Source organism: Rhipicephalus sanguineus, chromosome 5 (genome assembly GCF_013339695.2).
Source record: "Rhipicephalus sanguineus isolate Rsan-2018 chromosome 5, BIME_Rsan_1.4, whole genome shotgun sequence".
NCBI classification, from domain to species: Eukaryota; Metazoa; Arthropoda; class Arachnida; order Ixodida; family Ixodidae; genus Rhipicephalus; species Rhipicephalus sanguineus.
Window position 1 is genome coordinate 134946798 of NC_051180.1, and position 22360 is coordinate 134969157.

At 44.2% G+C, this 22360-nt stretch overlaps 1 protein-coding gene across 1 annotated transcript; it reads left to right on the top strand.

The window, feature by feature from the left end:
* Nucleotides 1–1057: 1057 nt before the first annotated feature.
* Nucleotides 1058–21824, top strand: LOC119394982 (roundabout homolog 1). The gene is made up of 26 exons (XM_049416043.1): nucleotides 1058–1063; nucleotides 1703–2045; nucleotides 2534–2672; nucleotides 3528–3655; nucleotides 4878–5002; nucleotides 5539–5899; nucleotides 6371–6622; nucleotides 6893–7072; nucleotides 7395–7519; nucleotides 8142–8367; nucleotides 9572–9687; nucleotides 10037–10208; nucleotides 11744–11908; nucleotides 12345–12372; nucleotides 12541–12705; nucleotides 13134–13296; nucleotides 14172–14262; nucleotides 14387–14461; nucleotides 14996–15192; nucleotides 15871–16222; nucleotides 16745–16852; nucleotides 18512–18706; nucleotides 19030–19137; nucleotides 19226–19336; nucleotides 20389–20518; nucleotides 20960–21824. Exons 1-26 carry the CDS (start codon nucleotides 1058–1060, stop codon nucleotides 20985–20987), a joined length of 4089 nt encoding a protein of 1362 aa, XP_049272000.1. The 3' UTR covers nucleotides 20988–21824.
* The last annotated feature ends 536 nt before the right edge of the window (nucleotides 21825–22360 follow it).

A 22360-nucleotide genomic window follows, 5' to 3' on the forward strand; every position in this document is an offset into this window, starting at 1 on the left:
TACGTGAATAGAACTGGGGTATTATGAACGCTAAGATTCCTTGAATGTCACTGAGGTGCCAGTGCAAAATATATGCGGAACAGTTTTACCTTTTATACCAAACAAGCAAATTCGCTTCAAGCATGCTCCGAACAATAACTTGAGTGATCCCGTTTATATTTTCACGAATGTCATTTAAAAAATGTCTCCTTACGTATCAGTGAACGCTGCATGTATAATAACGATTTCCACTGCACTAATACGCCAGTGTGTAGCGACCTATTGGTACATATAAACCCCCATTCTTTTAGGACGCTGTCGCCGCGGCGTGATGTGGTGTAGTGGTTAGCGTACGCGCTTGGTGATCGAGTGTTCGCGAGTTCGAATCCGCGAGTGTTTGTTGTGAATTTTTCTGTGGTTTACTTCTGAGTGTAATATGTGTATATGGATTATGTATATCATAAAATATGTGTCTAAGCCTCCAAATCCCCGATTAGAGCTTAAAAGGTGGCTTAAAATCAATTTTTTGTTTCGCCGCTTCATACACCGCCTATAGCTAGGACGTGCCGTAGTTGGGACACACCGTAGCTAGGCTCACGCGGCACGAGGAGATCTCCATAGCCGGCCTCGTAACTAGCCGGGATTCGAGACGAAAAATCTCCGGCCTATTTGACTCCCGCCTATGATATGAGCCGCTGAGAAAACTACTACGCCGCGGGACGGCTACGGGCGGCGCCGGCTACAGGTTGTGCCGGCTAAACAAACAGTCTATAGGGGTTAGATTTTTCGTCTCGTTTCCGGGCTATAAACTGCAACTTTAAGTAGGACATGATTAAGAGTGTATCGGAAGCGTACTGCCGAGAGTATCAATTAAATAGATCTAGTTTTCTTGTATTCGAGGCTAATTGATGTATATAAACTGGTTTCATCATCGTAAACACAATACCGTGCTTAAGTTCGCAGAAGTATTCAGATTTTGGGAAAACTGATTACGTAAATCAAAGGAAAAAGAAAAGAGAGAAAAGCAAAATGTTTTGATGAACAGGAATATAATCTCACTCTTGCACGTTTCGTTGCGATGCCTGTAAATTCGTCTTCGACGCGGACAAATATTTTACTTATATGTTTTCACCTTCGTCATTGTTGCTGTTTTCGTTATATTTGGTGATATGTGATAATGGCCGGTCTGGTCGAAAAGGCTGTCCAACACAGTCGTTTCGCGTTTCACGCACGTTTATCATTCGTTTGTGGTCACCATATTTGTTTAGCATAGCCATAGGTTTTTTTATATGTATTCCCATTCTGGCGTCACATGTATGGATATGGCTGCAGTGTCTCAGGACCCCTTCGTCCGAGGGTCCTGAGACAATGACCGACGCCATTCTCAGCACAGAAGGCTTCGAAAGCGTTGTTGCTCTTTTTGCGGACAATTGCATGGTCTTAGAGACAGACTTTGAGCAGTGTCGTCTAGTCGTTTCGTTTTGCTTTTGCTTTTTTGTCTTCGTCCCCGCTCTCTTTGTTTTTGTAACACCTCTTGTCTAATATATTTTATTACCCTTACCCCTTTTCCCACAGAACAGGGTAGCCACGGTCTCAGAACTGGCTAACCTCACTGTCTTTCCGTCTATTTCTTCCTACCTTGAGACACTTGTGCAGATTTCACAGAAACCTGTCGGAATGTACATTGCAGGCTGTATATACGCGACAAAACCCACAGACCTAGAATGCCGTTCGAGTGCCAAATATCGTGTCCCTCATTCCCCTTGTATCTCTTGCAATCGCAGTGCTTCGCGACGAGTTCCGCCAGCTTCCAAAGAGCATCCACGTTGCGGGCGGAGAGTCAGCGACGCTGGAGTGCGTTCCTCCCAGGGGCCACCCCGAGCCCACAGTCACCTGGTTCAAGGACGGCGTCCAGGTGCAGACGGGCACGGGGCGCGTTCGCCTCCTGGCCCAGGGAGCGCTCGGGATCGCCGACGTGCGCCCGTCCGACCAAGGACGCTACGTGTGCCGGGCGGCCAACATGCTCGGCACCAGGGACTCGCCGGCGGCACTGCTCTCTGTGCACAGTAAGCGATTTTCTATTTGACGACAAGCTGCGCACGCGCATAGCGCATCTTGGATGAGACGATCATGAGGCTTCTTTTACGTTCCGGTGATTAACAATGCTTGCAACTAAGCAAGTGGAACAGGCACCGGCTCTGTCGTTATGCCATATATATATGGCATAATGACACAGCCGGTGCCTCTTGACTCGCTATCTTCTTAACTGACTCGCTATCTTCCCATACTACAGTGTGGGAAGATAGTTAACCTAGTTGGGCGAGTTCATTTAGCATGACGATTATGGGAGCACATTTAAAGGACGTGAATGACAGGTGCGCTTTGTTTGTCCTACTTCACTTATCGTCCACGTCTTTTAAGCGCATCTCCATCATCAACGAGATAATTAGTGTTAGTGCCTTCCAGAAATCTAAGAAACGTGTTTGAGAGTGTTGTGCGCTCAGTATGAAATGCATTGTGTCACCGGTTAATGAGTGTTGACTTTCCACCACAGCGAAGCCGTACTTTGTCCGAGTCCCGGAAGATGTGACGTCACTGGCGGAAGAGTCCGTCGAGTTCCGGTGCAAAGTTAACGGCGACCCCAAACCGACGGTCACGTGGAGGAGGCAGGATGGCAAGATGCCCGTTGGCAGGTGAGTGACGTGACCAGAAACACTGGAGCAACGCGGGTTGGTTTATCCGCCTAACAGCTTCATAGGATCAGTTTTCGCGATGCAGTGATATGCGTCAGCCTTGCGTCAGATATGGCTTTGTGTTTTGCACAGATATAGTACTTGTAGGTGCTTACACGTTGTACGCCAGGATTTCTGACGCCCACAAAAACGCAAGTTAAAAAACGCAAATCCGTTGCCGTCTCGCCCAGAATGTGGCCGGATTTTCCGCATCAGTTTACGCATGAGGACAGCAAATGCTCGATTAACAAATGTGCTTCTAGAAATGAAAGGAAGAAAAGTGTAAACGCGAGTCATTAGGTTTAACTGGGGATATCGACGTAATTTCCTTAAAAGCTATAGAGGTATGTATTGGTGAAGTGGGCGTTGGCGTCTAATGTAAGCGTTTGCGTGCTCAACAGTTGCCCTTTGAGATGTGCGTGGTTGCTTCTCTGCAATAGTATCCTCTATGTGGAAAAGCCACCCCGCTGCTTGCGTGTTACAAGATCGGATTGGGAAATAGGAAAAGAAATACGAAAGGAAATACGACGAAATTAGCATTTGAATGTCACGCATTCTCGATGAATATTAACATTTTTCTTCGTGCTTTTTTTTTAAACTAGATAGGCGGAAATATTATTGCATTTCGTTTACTCCTGCCTTCTTTCTTCGTGATTTCCTAAACAGTAAGTGTGTTGAAAGTGTTATCTGTGAAATATGCGCTGCAGGTGTGTCCTATTTCTGTGTTTGATTTAAATGTATCAGCAATAAAAACATCTTGCAAAGTGTTTGATTAAAAAAGAGAAGGCGATCTGACGACGGTTGTTTTTCTTTCAGGGCTTACGTTCATGAGGACAAGAGTTTGCACATTAAGAATGTCGCTCTCGCAGACGAGGGAACGTACATTTGTGAATCAGAAAACATTGTTGGCTCAGTCTCTGCGTCGGCGACATTAACAGTGCACTGTAAGTACCCACTCCTTTATGTTAGCCCAGCAACATACAATTCTTTCCTGGTTTTCGAGAGAGTCTGGCACAACAACTTCATTGTTTGCTTCTAATTACGTTTATGTCCGAGCTCTAGCTGCAGAGTACGTTTTGGCGGAGTGTGCAGGATCATCGTGAATACTGATACCTGCAATGCACATTCCAAATCAATCACCCATTCAACGAATGAAACCCTCTCTACGCTGAATTGCACAGTGTTCAGGATAATTGTTATTACAAATGACAAAAACAGTCCATTAGCCTTCAATGAGTCAGAAAAATAAGGGAAGTTTCGCACATGTTTTCATGATCAAGTGGAAATAGTTACTTGATGATGTACGTACAATGAATCAACTCAAGCCGATGGCGGCATCACGAACAAGTGAATCGCCTATCGGCAGTGTTTTTGCACACACTGTTTCTTGCATTGCAGATAACGAGTTCTCATAGCGTGTAGAGAGCGTATCAAAATGTTCCTTGCGTTATAAAAAATTATATTGTGATTCATGCACGCAGCAACGCTGCCTTCAAATACAACGACGTTGATAATCGCCCCCACTAAGAGATACTGTCCTGCGCGTTCATTTTTTGCTCTTTTCTGTCATTTTGCATAAATGTAGAATGGGGAAATATGTAAATAAATATTCTTCTTGTTTGCCAGCATCTGTCCCTACGAACGTTAACTTTGCTGCTTTATTAGTGCTCGATTAATTGTTGGTGTAAGCTGTGGCATAACTTTACCTTATATTGCCCTTCCCTAATACGAGCCGAAGCCTATCCCTACAGCCCGCTGTTGCGCAATATCTAAATTGCAAGGCCTCCTCTAATCAAGTACTTGTAAGTGGTTCCAATCAGGTACAGCTTCGTACACTATGCTTAACATGTAAACTAGCCGTCGACAAAAATTATCCGCAGTGTTCAACGTCACTTCTGGCTTCGGCTGTGAACAAATACGCTATTTTGTCTAAAGATCAGAACGTAAAGCTGTAACTTACGTTGCTCTCTGATGATTTTCTCCTGCTAATATTACGGGAACACGAAGTTTGAACACAGCTAGTTACATTATGGTAAGACAACCCGGACCCATATAGGCTTCAGTTTAAGCGAGAACTCAGCCGAATGATCCCTAAACGCTTGTATAGTGAACCATTTACAAGAAGGCTGTGGATACCTGCTCACATTTTTTCTTGTCTCATTTCAGCGCGTCCTACATTCCGCCTCACGCCTCAGAACCAGAAAGTGGGGCTCAACGGTGTCGCCAAGTTTGACTGTCTTGCGACAGGCAACCCCCCACCTTCCGTGTTCTGGACCCGAGAAGGCAACCAGGTTAGGATAACTACAACTCTGTCATTATTCTTATCTCACTAAACCGTACAACAAATAGGAGGCCATTTTTGTCACATGCCAGACATTTCTAAATGAGTACTGGCTCACGCTGAAGCCCAATGTTCAGTAAGTTCTGCACAAGTCAACATTAGTGCGTTGGCAACTGAAGACGCACTGATGAAGATTTACACACAGGAACAGCAGATTGCCAAGTTTTCTGAAGCTTCCCAGGATACGTCCGAACTGTCGCACGATTGCAGGAAAGAACCACTACTCGTCTATGTCAGCTTCGGCTTTTGCGGTCAAACAACAAGTATTTCGTGATTGGTTGATGCAAATTGACAGGTGTCTGCTGGCTAGCCCAAACATGGCGGTTTCAATACAATTGAGTAAAAAAGAAACGTTTTTCGATTCTTGCTGTTGTGCCTTTAGTCTAAATGACGTACTAGTGCGGGTGGCCGCAGTTAATCAGACCAAGTAACACGTGCCAGCCTAAAACCACGCCTCTCCAATATGTTGCCATTTTACCTACGCAGGTGCTGATGTTTCCGGGCAAGTCACATGGCCGCTTCTCGGTGAGCAACGAGGGCACACTGACCATCAGCGGTGTGCGAAAGGAGGACCGCGGCTACTACGTCTGTTCGGCGCTGTCGGTGGTGGGCTCGAGCATGGCCAAGGGTCACCTGGAGGTGACCGCGCTCGCCGACCTTCCGCCTCCCATCATACGACTCGGACCGGCCAACCAGACTCTGCCGCTGCACACGGCCGCCCAACTGCCCTGCGATGCGACTGGCACTCCCAAGCCCACTGTGCAGTGGCTCTACAACGGGGCTCCACTAAGGATTGAGGAGAGGCCCCGATACACCCTTCTGCAGTCCGGGACGCTTCAGATACAAGGTGAGGGCATGGCTTTATCGAGAAATCTCATAGCATGTGCAAAGTAAATATATAGGTACGTCAAGAAGGTTTGCGGGTGGCCGAGTCGGGGGCGCATTGTTCTTAATGTTACAACACAAGAACACGAAAAAGAAAACAAGAAGAGACAGCACTCTGTCCTGTCTATGTCCGTTTTTCGGTTTGTTTTCGTGCTTGAATAGCATAAAATATAGGTCAACATGAAACATTGTTACGCCTAAGATGGTAGTTATCTGATATTTAAAGGCTGCGATGGTTTACGCTTAATAGTTTCAATTATCTCGCCGTTGTTAGAAACACTCGGAAAATAAAATTGGTCCACGCTACACGTTGAAAATGAAACCTATTAACTACTAATACTAACATCTTTCCCAACGTCATAACAATGGCCAACTGGTAAAATAGCCCCACGAGGGGCCCTCTTATTCGCGCCATTCTTTTTTTCCTTCAAAGATCTCCAAATGCTGGACAGTGGAGCGTACACCTGCAAAGCTTCGAGCGAAAGCGGCGAGACGTCTTGGACAGCGTCGCTCACTATTGAATCTCCGCATAATCCCAACGTCAATTTCCATCGCTCTCCTGACCCCTCCACGTTTCCTGGCCCTCCTTCTCAGCCGGTGCACGTAAACACAACAGAGACATCGATAACGCTTGCCTGGAGACGCAGCGAGAAAGTGGGCGCGTCATCACTCAAAGGATACACAAGTGAGTTGGTGCCATTCATTTTATTAACGAAATGTAACAAAATTCATTGAAGAAACTGGTAGAAAATGACAGCCAGGGTTTTTAATGACCAAAGTTAACTCATTGTTTGGTTACAATTTTCACATATAGTGACGGTATAACAGTAAGGTATAATGAGATGCAGCCTTAGTTTATGCATGTCATCATTAAAAGTAACTTATTAATATTCACTCGAATATCTTGTGCAAAGAACGCAATATGTGACACACCTCCGCTATTTTTAATTTGCAGTTGAATACTACAGCAGCGACTTGCAGAGCGGCTGGGTCCTGGCAGCCCACCGAGTGCTTGCTGAGAAATACACCATCCAAGCTTTGCGTCCCGACTCACGTTACGTTTTCATTGTGCGAGCAGAGAATGCTCACGGGCAAGGTGTCCCTAGCCCTGTGTCTGAACCTATACGAACTCTAGGTGAGTGAGATTTCCACCATAAACTCGCTACGTTATTCAAGTTAAATTGAATAGCAGGACTGTGGCGTTCCTCTAAACCACTCAGTAACAAGCAACAATGGTATCAACCGCCGCTAACTTTAGACTAGCACATGACGTATCCCAAGTGGCTGTCTCAGGCGGCTTGCAAATATTTTTGCCGGTCATTATAAAAAAACGACAATATTTATAACGCACAGCTGCAAGAAATTTAGGGCTCAATGAGCAGTAAACTGCAATAAACTTTCGTCGGTCGAAATAACACCGTTAGCAGGAATGACTCGTTTGCATTTTTTTTTTTCAGGAATGGCGCCACATTTTCTCCCCGAGTTCAACCTTGACGAGGCACGTGCAAAACTCAGCGCGTGCATTGTGTCCCTGCAAGACATACGGGCTGTCAGCTCAACAGCCGTCAAGCTCAACTGGAAGGTGCGCCCTATTACTTCATGAAGCTTCAGTGTCGTTTCATTTAAGGCATTGTAAGCTAGTCTACACAGAAGGAACTTGAATTTCAGTTGGCACCAGCGATATTTTTGTCATAAGTCGCGGTATGCATGCCTTATACATATAGTAGAAGGCTGGTTCTTAGAGGAAATTCATTATGCCGGTCAGATGTAACTTCAAGTGCGTTGAGAAATGTCTTGCTGGCACCTTGAAGTGCCCTTACATGGACGCTCGCTTGGATTATTTGCCGGTGGCACACCTGGTTTTCGATATATTGCACCTGTGCTGCAACTAAACGCATTTAGCAAGGACTCAAAATTTTGACGCAGTGAGTGAAAGCCGGTGCATATTTATTTTGTGATGATTGTGCCAAGCATTACGCTGATAATATGAACCTTTTGATAAGTGGATTTGCGTCATGTCCTTCAACTGCACCAGGAAGCAGGAAAACCTAATTAAAATGGACATACGTAAACGGCCCCAGATACAAGTTCTTTGTGCAGCTAGCTTGAGTTCGCGTTGTTTCTACATTGACACCGTATCCTGCACTGCCGAAAAGCCGCTCTGTTCGCCTCGACAAATCGCTGTCTTTCTTTGCGTCGCTCAGATCCAGGGCATGAGAGACTACGTGGAAGGCTTTTATATTCGGTTCCGAGACATGAGTGGCGGCTCGCAAAAGTACAACATGGTGACTGTGCTGAACGGCGGAGCACTCTCATACGTACTCAACGACCTGAAGAAGTTCACGAAGTACGAGTTCTTTCTTGTGCCCTTCTACAGAAGCGTCGAAGGCCCACCAAGCAACTCGAGGAGTGTTCAGACCATGGAAGATGGTAAGTACGAAATGATTCTTTGCGTACCATGTATGTATGTACGTACGTACGTACGTACGTACGTATGTATGTATGTATGTATGTATGTATGTATGTATGTATGTATGTATGTATGTATGTATGTATGTATGTATGTATGTATGTATGTATGTATGTATGTATGTATGTATGTATGTGTGTGTATGTATGTATGTATGTATGTATGTATGTATGCACGTAGCCAGGATTTTTTTTCGGGGGGGGGTGTCCAAGGCCTAATTGTTCGGAAGAAAGTCTTGCCATGGCAAAAAGAAAAAAATTGGACGAATTTCGGGAGGGGGGCTGCCCCCCCCCCCCCCTCCTTGCTTGCAAGCCTGTATTATGTATGTATGCACATTCGCACTTTCGTCCAGTCGTTGTAAAGCTTGTTGCAGATTGTAACTGCGCTAACTGTTAGTGCGTCGCGAATTCTTTGTGCGGGTGTCACAGTTCTCGAACATCTTCACGCGAAGGCCTAGCTTATGCGTGCTAAATAAGGTGCGGCCGGATTACGCACAGTGATTGGTTGGCGTAATGGGGAGATAGGGTTGACGACATTGTGCCCAGAGATGAGAAAGAGCTGGTCAGCCGACGTGGACTGGTAGGCTGAAGGTAGTATTGAGGAACTTTCTGAAGGGTTACATGATAAAGCCCTCAATACGAAAACCATGTACAGCCAGGCCCGTAGCCAGTAATTTTTCTCGGGGGGGGGGGGGGGGGGGGGAGGCACTTGCCGAAAACGAAGACTTTTTGAGAAGAAAACCGTATTTATTGTTTATTTTTGGTAAAAACACATACTTCACCAAAATTTCGTTAGGGGGGGGGGGGGCTGGGCCCCTAGGACCCCCACCCCCCGGCTACGGGCTTGGGTCCAGCTGAAGGCAGTCGAATCCGCCTGACTCTACTATATCCTAGGAAATAAATAGGTAAATAAATAAATAAATAAATAAATAAATAGAGGAGGCCATGAAGAATAATCCAACACTGATTTCTCTGAAAGTCGATCGCGCCCGGAAGTCATGCCGTGTAGTTCAGACCAGGCCAGTACGTGCTCGTCATTCAAGTCCGCAGTTAGCCTACTGTTCATCCCAAGGAAACAGCTAAAGGAGCAGATTGCTTACTGCGGTTACCGAAGCGCCAAATTACAGCATACCACGTGGTGACGTCACACGATCTCTTTTCGCAGTGCCCACTGCACCACCCGAAAGTGTGGAAGTGCAAGTTGTGAATGGCACAACGGCGACCATTTTCTGGTCACCTCCGCCACCTCAGCACCGCAATGGAAGACTGAGAGGATATAACGTAAGCACTTTTGTCGTCCGGTCTCGAATTTGATGCATGTTCCACGCCACCATATACGCATATTTTACGTTAACTGCATTGATTTTATTATGTAGTTAACGATCGTAAGTTGTAGATGTCGTGAACTGCCGTTATAAGCAACCAAATAGAATTCATGAGCTATTTGGTTGCTTCAACGGTATTCATGAACTTGATATTGCGCTTAAAAGAAACAACCATGCATTTCATTGCTGTTGATTCATCGTGAAATGACGAGAACAGGTAAACGTAATTAGGAGCGAGCATGTCAAACAACAACATAAGAGTGTTTGAACTTTTAAGGCTAAAAGAGACATTAACTTGTACACAGGTTTACGTGGACGGAAACTCTTCAAATATTCACCTGAATCAGAGCACGAACTCTACGACCAACAGCCTTACGCTAAACAACCTGAAGGCGGGAGCTTCTTACGAAGCACGTGTCGTGGCGCTGACTACAGTAGGTGGTGGACCCGCCAGCAGTGCCGTCCAGTTCAAAATGGGTGAGCTGTGGTACTCTCCTACAATTTTCTAAGGGCACCATGAATAATTCATTGCGTCATCTTTCGTGCGACGGGAGTAACGTGAGCGTCAAGTGTGGCTCTCGAGGAGCTCTGCAACACTTTTCCAAAAGATCATAGGATGGCTTCGTTAAAGGAGTTTATTGTCTCACGAATCGACTGCCGCAAAAATGTTTAGACGGAGTTACAGAAATTTGTCGCACGCGTTAAGCGTTTCCTCTCTCCTTTTGTACCAGCGAGCGCCCTGAAAGCTATGCAGGGGGAGGGGGGGTATGACAAGGAGGCAAGAAGGGGTAAGTGACAAGTGGCAAGGCCAAGGCTCCCGCGGCCATGCGGTGCTCAACGCCTGTCCTGTCAACTTCTTTCCTTCTGTTCCTGCTATTTGTGCGCTGATACAACTTACAGCATGTTGCACCAACTGGCCCAGCATGTCACCATCTTGAACTACGTCCATTCGTCAGCGCGTGTCCTGACCTTGAGCAATTTCTTTGATTTTATATATCAAAGTGATCATCACAAGCGACGCGATGAGCGTGTCGACTACATCACGAGAAGAAGTAGTGACTAGTTCTACTTTTCGCCGCTAACATGCAGCAAGGCCAAGGCTTTAACCCCAGTGTACAAAATCTACTTCGAATATGGCGTTGTCAACGTTGAACTAGCGTCGCACGTTTCCAGTGCTAAATGCGGCGGTGCCACCTTGTAGATAAAAATCAACCACATTCATGTCTCTAGGTGATGTCGCAGGCTGCGCACTGACAACACTAACGGCGGATCGCAACAGAAACAACAAATGTTGTGGTACAACTAATGGGAGGCTTTGATTTTAGCACCTAATGTTATTGCTGTTGCTGTTAACGTAAGGGAGGTAATTAAGACCGAAGCAGCCACATGGCTTCCCGCCCGCTTCTATCGAAATGACATCTTGTTGTCGAGATATTGCATCGAGCACGCGTCGATTTTTGCGGGCGTGCTGTTTGGTGCGTGCTCAGTCATAGAGCGGAACTTGGTTCCATAATTCTCAGTTAAAGCTTATGGTCGAGAAGAATTACTGGTGCGTATTGACGAGTCGAACTGCCAGGCAGTATATTGCAGATGTCTACGCTACAGATATGGTTATTTGCAGTTGCAATGCAACGACAAGTCTTTCACTACGAATTCGTACTGTGGGTTTCGCTGTTCGGTGCATTTTTACATCATAGTAATTGGTAGGTTATTAGTGTCAGGTATTTCCTGAATGCCTTACATTTTATTTAAGTCTTCAGTTATTTTCATTATACAATTTTGCAAAAAGGAAGATTATGGTAATGTAGATCTACCATGCATAAGATGCACAGCCATGTCAAGAAAAGAGATGTGGATGGTAGAGAACTCACCCGGAAGACAATCGTCTAGTTACGAAATTAGGGCATACTTACATCGTCTGTAACAGCAATATGAAATCGTAACTGAGAAACTTGGTACTCAAGAACATAGCGATAGCTTTCAACATCGTCACCTCTCTTTCTACCTTGCAGAAAGCCCAGCTGCATCTACATCACTTTCTACACCTTTTCAAAACATTGTAACGCAGTCATGGTTCATTGCACTCTTTGGATTCTTGCTTCTTGTGGCTGTCACAATTTTCGTCCTTCTTTTGATACGAAAACGAAGGCTGCAACATGCAAAGTCGCTCGCAACAGGTAAGCACGCGAAGGCGAAAGAAGGGTTATATTACATTGTTTTTTTTTCAACCTCCTGCCTAAATGTTATATTACATGATCCAGCGAACGTTTTTTTTTTGCTTTCTTTTTTCCTTATGTGATTTTCAAGCATTTCCCCGAAAAATATTATGATTAAATAGTTGGAAGCACGTACGCCCACCTTCTGCGCCTTATCATTGAAGAAAATCAATCAATCAATCAATCAATCAATCAATCAATCAATCAATCAATCAATCAATCAATCAATCAATCAATCAAATAATCAATCAATCAAATTATTAAGTAGATATACCAACTGTCCGTTAACATCTCCGCACATTCATTCATAAAAAACGTGACATATCTGTTCTTTGTCTTCCCATATTATCTTCTTTTTCAATTTACAAATCACGCTTTTCCCTCATTTTCCTCCTAGTTCCTGTGCATAAGCAAGAAGACATCAGGTGAGTAGTTATGCTGATTAATATATTACGTTTGCATCACTGCTTTGTGTTCACGCTGACTTCCACATCGCATGCCTGTTGCACGCTTCGAGAAAAAGTGTGGTGCCAAACCATTCTACTGAAGGTAATAAAAGTATTGCTTTCCTTACTCCTCACTTCAATCCCCAGCAACTGCTTCAATTCCCTCAATGGCCGTCCTGGCCTCAGTCCTCACGAAGCCTTGTGGATTAACCATAGTGCCTGGAGATCCTCTGACCAATCCAAGGACCCCTTTTGTGAAACCAAGCTTCTTAACAAAATGAGCTGTGCTACGAATGATCTTAATTACTCTAGGTGAGTTGCTTCCAAGCATGTCATTAATACGCTTAATGCTAGCATGTACCAGCGATGGTAACCTGGAACTCGTTAGTGGAATTCATTGCTATGGCATAAGCAATATCGCACAATATTTTCCGTTGTATTCTCAGAACGTTTCACAATGAAAATCGATTTCTATCCAGAGGTGCTTTTCAGCTGAGATTTTAGTCTACAAAAAATTCACAAAACAGAAGAAGTGAGAATTAAAGTATGCAAGCTTGAAACATAAATAAATCACTAAAACCTGCTTAAGTGCACCTGGCGCAATTTGTGTCAGCTAAAACTGATATAGGCATCAACAACTCCTCAACAAACAGAAATAAAATCAAAATATGTGTGTTGCATTATGTGTATAACTATTTGTACAAACTGATAACATTCTCATTGCTTTCCTTTATTTGCAGTGTCTATGCACCTCTAAACTGTGGGATGAATGCGCCTGACTATGCAGAAGTAGACGCTCAGAGCATGACAACTTTCTACAAGAAAGACCTTCCCTCAATCCCAGAGCCCTATGCAACAACTACGTTGATAAACCCATCGCTCCAGAAGAGCCTAAACGGTTCTGTAAGTAAACGATTACTGTCGCATTATTTTATTCAGGAAGCGCTTTTGTCTGAACCATTTATGCTAAACGAAAGCATATTATGCAAGAACAGTTGTCAAAAAAAAATCTCTAACGCACTACGGGCGGGCTGAATAACTCTTAAAAAAGGTGCATTGTACATTTACGCAATTTTGTGTAACAAACATGCGTTATATGTATGCGTATACATTTCTATAGGTTTTCTTTAAATATCTCGCACATGAGCATTGAAACAGGCTGCTCTACTGCCTTCTATGTTCTTTTAACGTATATTACAGCATCGTAATTTTGTAATATTAGAAAGGCACACTAACGATGTCGTCGAGAGGATTCTTGAATAATGGTTTTTTAGTTCTGATCACGCACATGAGATATATTCTCAAAAGGTGTCACAAATATTGCCAGATTGTGGAGGACATCCATACGTACATTTTAACTATTTTGTTTGAAAATATTATGAAACGGCGTAAAGAAAATATTCTTTGTAAATAGGCTTATTTATATTAAAAAGACAGTAACTTAGTTGAGGTAGCAAGTGCACTTTTGTGAGACAAAACATTTATAGCGCTGCGCGGAAAACTCAACAGTCATAAAACCGGCCTTTTTGGCATGGCTTTCACGTATGTGGATTTCTTCCTGCCCGGTTATTATCGTACGCCGTTTTTCAACATCTGCATCTCTACTGACCGGCTTTTATGCACCACTATGGAGTGCACCGTGTCTTCACTTATTGATTGTTTTTGCTGCGGATATTAGTCTGCTTTGTTAATTCCAATTGCATGAACCTGAGACTGTTATTTGACATGATGCCAATAGAATGAAGGGTATTTGCTAATGTTTTTTTTTTTCCTCACAGGCTAAGGATGCTCGCAGTGGGAGCTCAGCCGAGGAAGGAAGCAGGAAATCTGAGAAGGCCTTTGACCTAGAGCTCGCGCGTGCGAGTGAAGGTGAGAATTTGTTGTGCGTTTAATTTTAGCTAAGTGATTACGCTAAAGAATTGCTTAAAACAGCTCTAACGTGAGCAGGGCATGCTTCAAAACATAGCACTCATTGCTTTGATGATTTTTCCAGATGGCATTACAGATCGGCTGTTAGAATCTGACAAGCTTGCCAGTCCAGCTAGTGACTCGGGAAGCTACACAACAGGTAACGGTTTTGTTTATGATTCGTCATAGTTCACGTCAACTCTATAAAGCAGATAAATTTGAAGGCAAGAACAACTATTTCTACTGAAAATTAGATTATAGTCATTTCAACTACGAGAGGTGCTATGCGACTGTTAGCCAGGGTTGTCACAGAGGCAATACATGTTAAACTCTTCCGTATAACTTTCTTTTAGTGTATTGAAATTTTTACTGCAAAACGTTGCAAGTAAAAATAATCCATTTCTGTTTAGTGCCCTGGGTTGGTTTATTTTCCGCAATTTTTTTTATCTTGATAGGTGTTGGGAACATAGCACACTTTTTTATTGTAATAATGTCTTAATGGTTATTATGGCGGTTTTCATCTAACTGGTCATTATTTGTACCACTTAATAGCTCAGCTCGCACTGAAAAACAATACAACATATATGAACATAGTCATATCGGGCAGATTAACTAGAAGCACAATCACTGTGGCCAGAGACTGTGCGGTAATAGAAGCACTTTTTAGAACTCCATGGCGTCACGGTCGTTTCAGATGAGTATGGAATGCCAATAAAAAAGTGCCGCCAAAAATTTTCTCGGGGAGGGTCTTCGTCCAAGGGACCAATGATGAATTGGTCGGAACTTATCCCTCCGCCACCTGAGCAACCACCCAGTGAGGCTGGGTCTCCAACAAGCACTCCAGCCTGCCTCCGAGGAACGCCACCTCGCAATGTGCAACTCAAGCAGAAAGTGAGTGCTGTTTAAATAAGTGTATAAAATATAATGCTGTAACCAAGTGCTGTAACCAAGCTGTAACCAAGTGGCATTTAGCAACTACCTATTCCGATATAAAATTATATTTATGAGTATTCCGTACTTAGCACATTTATTCGTTTTTTTACACTTGAGGTCGGCCTGCGTGACCTAGGGATGCGCCTCGTAGCTGTTGTGTTATGTCACTTTCAGGAGAAGCACCGGTGTATGTTATTTGTCACATTATTTTTGTGAAACATCATGTAGGCTTACGGCTTTTTTTTTTGTAAAGGAAATTTTTGCGCGGCTTTCGTATGAGCTATGAATAAAATAAGGCGCTTATATAGAATCCCTCAATGCTTTGTAGAGGGTGGTTTCACTTGAGGGATATTTGTGTATATTGTACGACTGTGCATAGACATACGGGACATTGTCCTACTAATGCATCGAAGAGAGGTAGAAACTTGATCTCCTTATTATGTAGCTTCTTATCTTCTTAATTATGCAGCTGGTAAATAATAAAAGGCTCATGTTTGCGGGAGCTTTCCAGTTCACTGCGGCGTCCACTGTGTGCTTGACCTAGGAAACGAAAAGCTTCTCTCACCTCCTGTTCATTTTGTCACCTTTTATGGTTAAATATATTATAGCACAGCAAACGATTGTTTCATTTTTCAGCTTCAGATAAACGGAGCACAGCCAATGTCCAACATGAGGGGAGCGCACGGTCAGTCTCGAGTACAAACGCACTCTCCAAGAAGCACTCTCAACCAATCCAGCAACAGCCTAGGAAACTCCTATGGAGATTCCTATGAAAACGTCCCACCATTCTTTCCCAAGGGACAAAGGTCCCTTCTCAAGCCGCTACAGCCTCAGCAGTCACATCAGCAGCAGCAGCAGCAACAACAGCTATTCAGCAACCCTTTCATAGACAGGGGAGTGCAGTCGTCACTACCATCACTCATCAATGAGCCCCGTTCCTCGATCCCTGCTGCAGAACCAACAGGATATCGGTTCGGCGCCGCCCAAGGTAAGCATGAACACTGAATGCCATTGAAAGTGTCATAGTATGCTCATGTACCTCGACGAACGAAACAGTAGAGAGAGAGAGATAATAAAACGAAAGAAAGGCGGGGAGGTTAACCAGAATTGTAGCATCCGGTTTGTTACCCTACACTAAGGGGAGGGGGAAAGGGAAAGAAAGATGGAAAGGAAATCGGAGAGAAGAGCAGGCGTGCGATAAAATAAATATAAACAAAAGGAAGCTGTAGAGCCTTACTGAACTTTTTGCGTGCCAGTGGCCTATTGAATAGGCTTTAGAACGAAACAGTCGTGAGCTTAACAAACGATGAGCTTCGCATGTGCATCAGCAGAAACATTCTGAAAATGAACTGCTGCACCGACTCTGCCGCATTAACTACTGGCAGTTTCATCGTGGAGAGCTGGGACAGACTGTTCATTGTGCATCATATGTGTCATAAATGTGTGAATGTGAAAAGCGAAAAGCGCTAATGTTTACCCACGTCACATACCATTGTTTCGTTTCTTGTAGGCTATATCTACGAACCAGCAAATGCTGACTCGGATGTGGAGTTAATAACAAGGCCTCGATCGATAGAGTCCAGCATTGCCGGTGACACGGATTATGCTCCAAGCCACGGTAAGAACTTGTAGCCACAGAATTTAGTATGGCTTGACATTTACCAGCTACAAAGAGCAGAGCTTGGGAAAACTTGAGGAGGTTTCATGGACTGATAGCGTCGCTACGTGTTTTCATCTTATGTCAGATATAGACTTAATACTGTGAGAATTTCTTCTTGCGGGGCAGCATTACCATACCTTATTGTTGAGTTGAGTACAAACTCAAGTTCGGTTGTCGTAGAAAAGGAGTGTTATTGCGGCGTTATTTTGCTAGAACTATTTGCCTTTTAGAACCAAGAACCGTTCATTTACAACCCGGTTTCGACTGAGATCAGTGCTCGTTAATGACATAGATGGTTCTACAGATTTTAATAGATGTACGTCAATAAAAGTAGGCCCGTGTACGTCAGTGTCGCCTTTGGAAGTGCGCTGCGAAGTAAGACGCAAAGACAAGAAAAAAAGTTATAGTTTGCCTCAGTGAATGCGATAGTAACAAATTGTAATGTTGCACGATGTAAGCCTAGCGGCTAACTCAATTAGCATCCGATCTTGCGTAACGCGACAAACCGCTAGCGTAAAGAAACGCGGCCGCTGCAGCGATCGGAACAGCCTTCGTGGTGCCGATAGCTTCAACGCAAACTGAGCTGTGAGAACGTAGCACGTACAAGGTATGTGGCATCTGCCGATCCCTGTCAAGACAGGGCGTGCGACCGCGCCCGGCCTTTCATAGTACGCAGTGACTGCTGGAGCCACACCGACCCGCCCACCCTACCTCTGGCATAACGCAGCCCCTCCCCCTCATGGACCTTTCGCGCGGAGGAAGACGTCCGAAGCGTTTCCTTTCCGCTTGAGCCGCGATCGTCGGCCGCCCTCGCAGAACATAAGAATGCATAGAGCGTAAGGCGTGCTGCGTGATGTTATGACTCTTGAACTCTAATATGGAACATCACGGCAACGGCGCCGATGATGACAAAAAGCGCGCACCGGAATGTCAATGTAATTGTTATCGCAATAAAAGGCGACGGAGTTCGTCATGTGAACGCAAGTCCCATTGATCCTGCAGATGGGAAAACGCAGAGAAGGAATGCCACTTGCGAAGGCTAGCCGAGGCAAACGAGAAGGAATGCGTCAGTTGACACTGACGCATTCCTTCTTAAGGCATGGTAATAGGACATTTGAATTCCTTCTAAATCTTCCAATAGCGAACAGAGTCGACAAGTGCTCTTGACAAAATGTTCTCTAAACGACGCCTTACACTTTCCAACAAGTTTCGAAGCGGAAGGACGTATTAATTGCTCAGTAAGATACGTTTTATAAAGTTGGCGGGAATAAATGCAGGTATGAGATTGATGGAACCGAAGCCGTTACAGGCGTAGGTAGCAGTACATCATCGAGATAGACTCGCATGAAGAAACAAAAAATAAAGAAATAAAAAAAGGTATAACAAAGACAAGATGGCTGTACAGCAAGTAAAGCACTGATTATAACAGGCATTCTAGGTGGCTAATGACTGCCGCAACCGAAATGGGGTGCCAACAAAGATAATCGTCATCACTTATAACGAAAATTGTTTGTGGTGGCTCGTGATGGGCCCTTTAATGTTGATCTTTCATAACTGCCCGATGAACAGCTTCTGCCAGAGAGGCCCTAAAATTATTCTGACTGCATCAATACACAGCGCCATCGTGGGCCAGCACAACGGAGAGGAGCAACAGCTCTTGCACCAGCGGCCGTTCCAGCCGCGCAAGTTCCTACGACGACCCCGTCTACAACGAGGTGGACTTTGCGAGCGCCGTAGCACGAGCCGCACAAAATGCTGGTTTCCAAGTGAACGGCTCGGTCATCTCCACAACGACGCCGACACCAGAGCAAGGTCAGTTAGCTACGACTTTGAAAGAGCCTTTCCGTACTTAACGCCTGAACTGAGATAAGCGGCGATAAGGTTTGCTAACAGATAGTTGCCGTAGATAATAAGAGGAAATTAAGAGGTGACACACCTGCGCTAACTGCGAACTCGGGTGATCTGTTAAAGAAATGTGTTTAATAAGGAGAATGATGTTATTTTACGTTTGACAAAGCTCGCACCAGTATACGTACTCACGAGATTAAATCTTCGGCGTAAGCTTAAAGGCAGAATAATGTAGTTCCTTTGGTTCTACTTTAAAGGGAAGCATGTGCTGTCTCGTTATTCTCCAGGTGCCAAACGCGGCGTCCACGAAAGACAGCATAACCAGGAAACTCAAAAAGTCACGAACTTGCCGCAGAGTGCGAGCAAGACGTTAACACATCAGATTAGAAATACTGGTAAGTATGACAAAATGAAAGTAGAAGAGTTCATGTGGCCTGAACAGCGTTATCGTAAGAAAAATTCTATACCTACATTTTTTTTCAGACGCACATCCCCAGAATCAGCTTTTCTCTTTAAGCCTGCCTAGTCAGAGGACGTTAGAGGACCAGCGTCCTGAACACGATGAAAATAATCAGCCTATGCAAAGCAATGATGGTAAGCACTCTTAAGCACCCCATGAATATTTCACATGGCTTTAACTGGAAGCGCATGTAATGTAGGGAGAATGTGAAGTGATTTATTCATGATGACTGAGCACTGAAATGTCCTCTAGTAGAAGATAGCAACTCATTATGGGCGTCATTTGAACGAAGAGCAGCAGCGTAACCGCAAAAACAATAAATAAAAATAAAAATAAGAAACTGCACGTGTCATTGCCTGTTATTGATAATAGGCGTTATGCACTTCTTGATGCTATGTATCTCCACGATAACTGGTGAGAGAATATCGATTGCCTGTTTGCTTTTTCGCTTGGCGCAAATGGTAACAGCAACATTGGGCGCACAGAAACTGACTTCTTAACAACTACAAGGTTGGCCTGAAAATATGCCAACTTACGACTGAAAGAATTATGAGAGCAAATATTTGAAGTGGCGCGTTCCCTAAGAGTCGATGATGTTCAGCGGCAGGTGAAAAGTATTCAACTAAAACTTTTTGTTGGGCTAGTTGGTGCATTTTAGAGCGGTGAATAAACGGCGTCAACGAAACAACCACAAGAAGAGACAAGGACGTACGCCTACGTGCTTGTCGTACGTCCTTGTCTCTTCTTGTGGTTGTTTTGTTGACGCCGTTTATTCACCGCTCTGAAAAGTATTCAATTTGGCGTCTTGTGTTAAATTTCATAATACACTTCATTATGGCATCAAAATACGATGCACCCATATATTTATACTTTCGCAGAATGAAAACAATCTTTAGCGCTCATAATTCGCGGGAAATGTTTAGGGCAACTATGCACTTGGCGCCCGCGCATACCAATGTGATAGTATATTTGCATAACAGCTACTATCTTTATTATTTATTACTGTTTGTGCGAACTCTCCTAACTGAGCTCGTAACCATTATAGCACACTCGGCTTCCTCTACTCACATACTTGCCTTTTTTATTGTTGTGCTATTGAATTCTTAATAATTAATTTGTTAATTTTACGTTATCATTCACATGCATGCACCTGCATTGAGCTCGCTATTTACTTATTTATTTTTAGGCGCACCATACAAACCACCTAGCTTCCACATTTACCACGATCCTCCCCACCTGGTGACACCTCCTGGAAGTGGAAGAAAGCAGTGGAGAGCAGTGAGTCGGGATGGAGAAGTCAGCGCTCAGATCTTAAGGTGAGGACTAAATAGCCATGTCTTTATAGCGTTGTCACGGAGCGACGTTTTTGTAACGGAACATTGGCCTAATACGTGCTAGAAGGCTTCCTTATCATGCTCTGTAGCCTGCATAGGTATGAGGGCACATTTTCGAAGGTAATTGAACAAGATTGAGGGCAGGAAATCTGACGGTATAATGAGATGTTGAGAAAAGCTTAATCGTGATACAGAAGCATCGGTAAAGACGAAACATGAGCAATGAAGGCATCATTAGACTAGTCTGCATACGTATAAATCTGGATGGTCCATGTACAAAGTCTAAGTCTGAACTTCAGCTTAGTTATGAGCCGGCATACTTCGTCGGCGTTCTTATGCAAGAAATTCGGCGTTCCACGGTCTCAAGTGCCATAATCCCATGGGAAGCTTCACAGAATTCTTTTTTTCTTTGCATGCTTCCAGTGGCCATTTGCACCATGGATCTACATGAAGTGTGTCATTTCATCACGAAAGAAAAAAGAACGAAAGAGACACTTCCGTTCCGTCGAGACACAATGGCGGTCCTGCATCAGGACCACCTGATCAAGATCCTGCCACGTACACACGGATGCAAACACAAGAAGTTAGCGGAAAATAACTGCTGTGTAAACGTGCCGATGTGACTTGCCAACCAAGTTCCTTCCGTTGCTGTCTAAGAAGCAGCTCACTTCAGTGCGTCAAGTCCGTCAAAGTATGCAAGTGGATGTGATGTGTGCCAAATATGGATGTGCCATGCAATAATTAGAAGAAAATCAAGACACCTCGGGCATCAAGCCTCCCGTGTACCGCAGGACGATGCTGGTGTGTTTGTGTTTTCGTGCGCGTGAGTGCTTGTGTGGTGCGTGTGAACTTAGCAAGAAATGTAAAAAAATTATATATATATATATATGCAAGATTTTGTTTTGTAGATATGCACGCGCGAAGGCGATCGCAACCTTTTGTATGTGCTGACTTCAATCCTGTACAACGGTGGACATCATCAGCGCCTGGCTCACTCTTACTGTGCTGCCGTTTCAGAGCGTATCACTACTGGACTGAGCTCTGCGTATTGTGATTGTTGAGTGGGCGCTGCGGGACACTCTTCCTACGTAGCGCAGCTTTTTGCCGAAGTCTTCAGGGATGATCACCGATTTGTGTACAGACGACAGCATCCTTTCCGTGTGGGCCAGCGTACCCTCGTTTTTTCTTTTAATTTATTGTTGAAGACTTTACTTAACTTTTACTTAAGATGCGTGTACAAAACCAGAAGACAGACTGAAGTCACAGAAATAAAAAGTCACTATTGTTTACCTGCTGAAAGTCTGAGAAATGTGTTACTCGACAATGATAGCTTGTCTTCTGTTTTCTTTATGTTGTTCTGGGTTTTCGAGACTTCTTCGGAAAGATTTCTTTAAGTTTTACTTATTCATTATCGTGTTCAGTTTATTTAATTTACGCTATCTGCCAAGTGCTACTGCGTTGTGACGCTTTCCCTTTTTGTTTTATTAGTGGCATGAGCACCGAGTAACATTCTTTCCTATCTTTCCGACCCTGCCTAGCAGCGGTAAGAGTTGTCCAAAAACACTGATAAAAATAAAACGGCATATAAAATAGATGGAATTGGTTATGCTAAGGGTTGTATATGATAGAGCGGACATTAAGGTATACTGTAAGTTAAAATTGCAGTTATATAATTAGTAGGAATTACTATAAACAACAATTACACTCCAGAAACCCATCCGATGGGGCTCACTACGCTAAGGGACCGCGAACATCTGGCGTGTTGACGTCACATCTTTACGCATGTTTACCCAAAAACCGGTGCAAGTGCCACTCCCGCTCCCA

What these genes read in the sequence shown, in the direction of transcription:
- LOC119394982 (XM_049416043.1), top strand. An exon ending in CCGTCAAGCTCAACTGGAAG is followed by an intron (nt 7,520 to 8,141) that starts GTGCGCCCTATT and finishes TGCGTCGCTCAG; the next exon opens with ATCCAGGGCATGAGAGACTA. An exon ending in TGCCGTCCAGTTCAAAATGG is followed by an intron (nt 10,209 to 11,743) that starts GTGAGCTGTGGT and finishes TCTACCTTGCAG; the next exon opens with AAAGCCCAGCTGCATCTACA.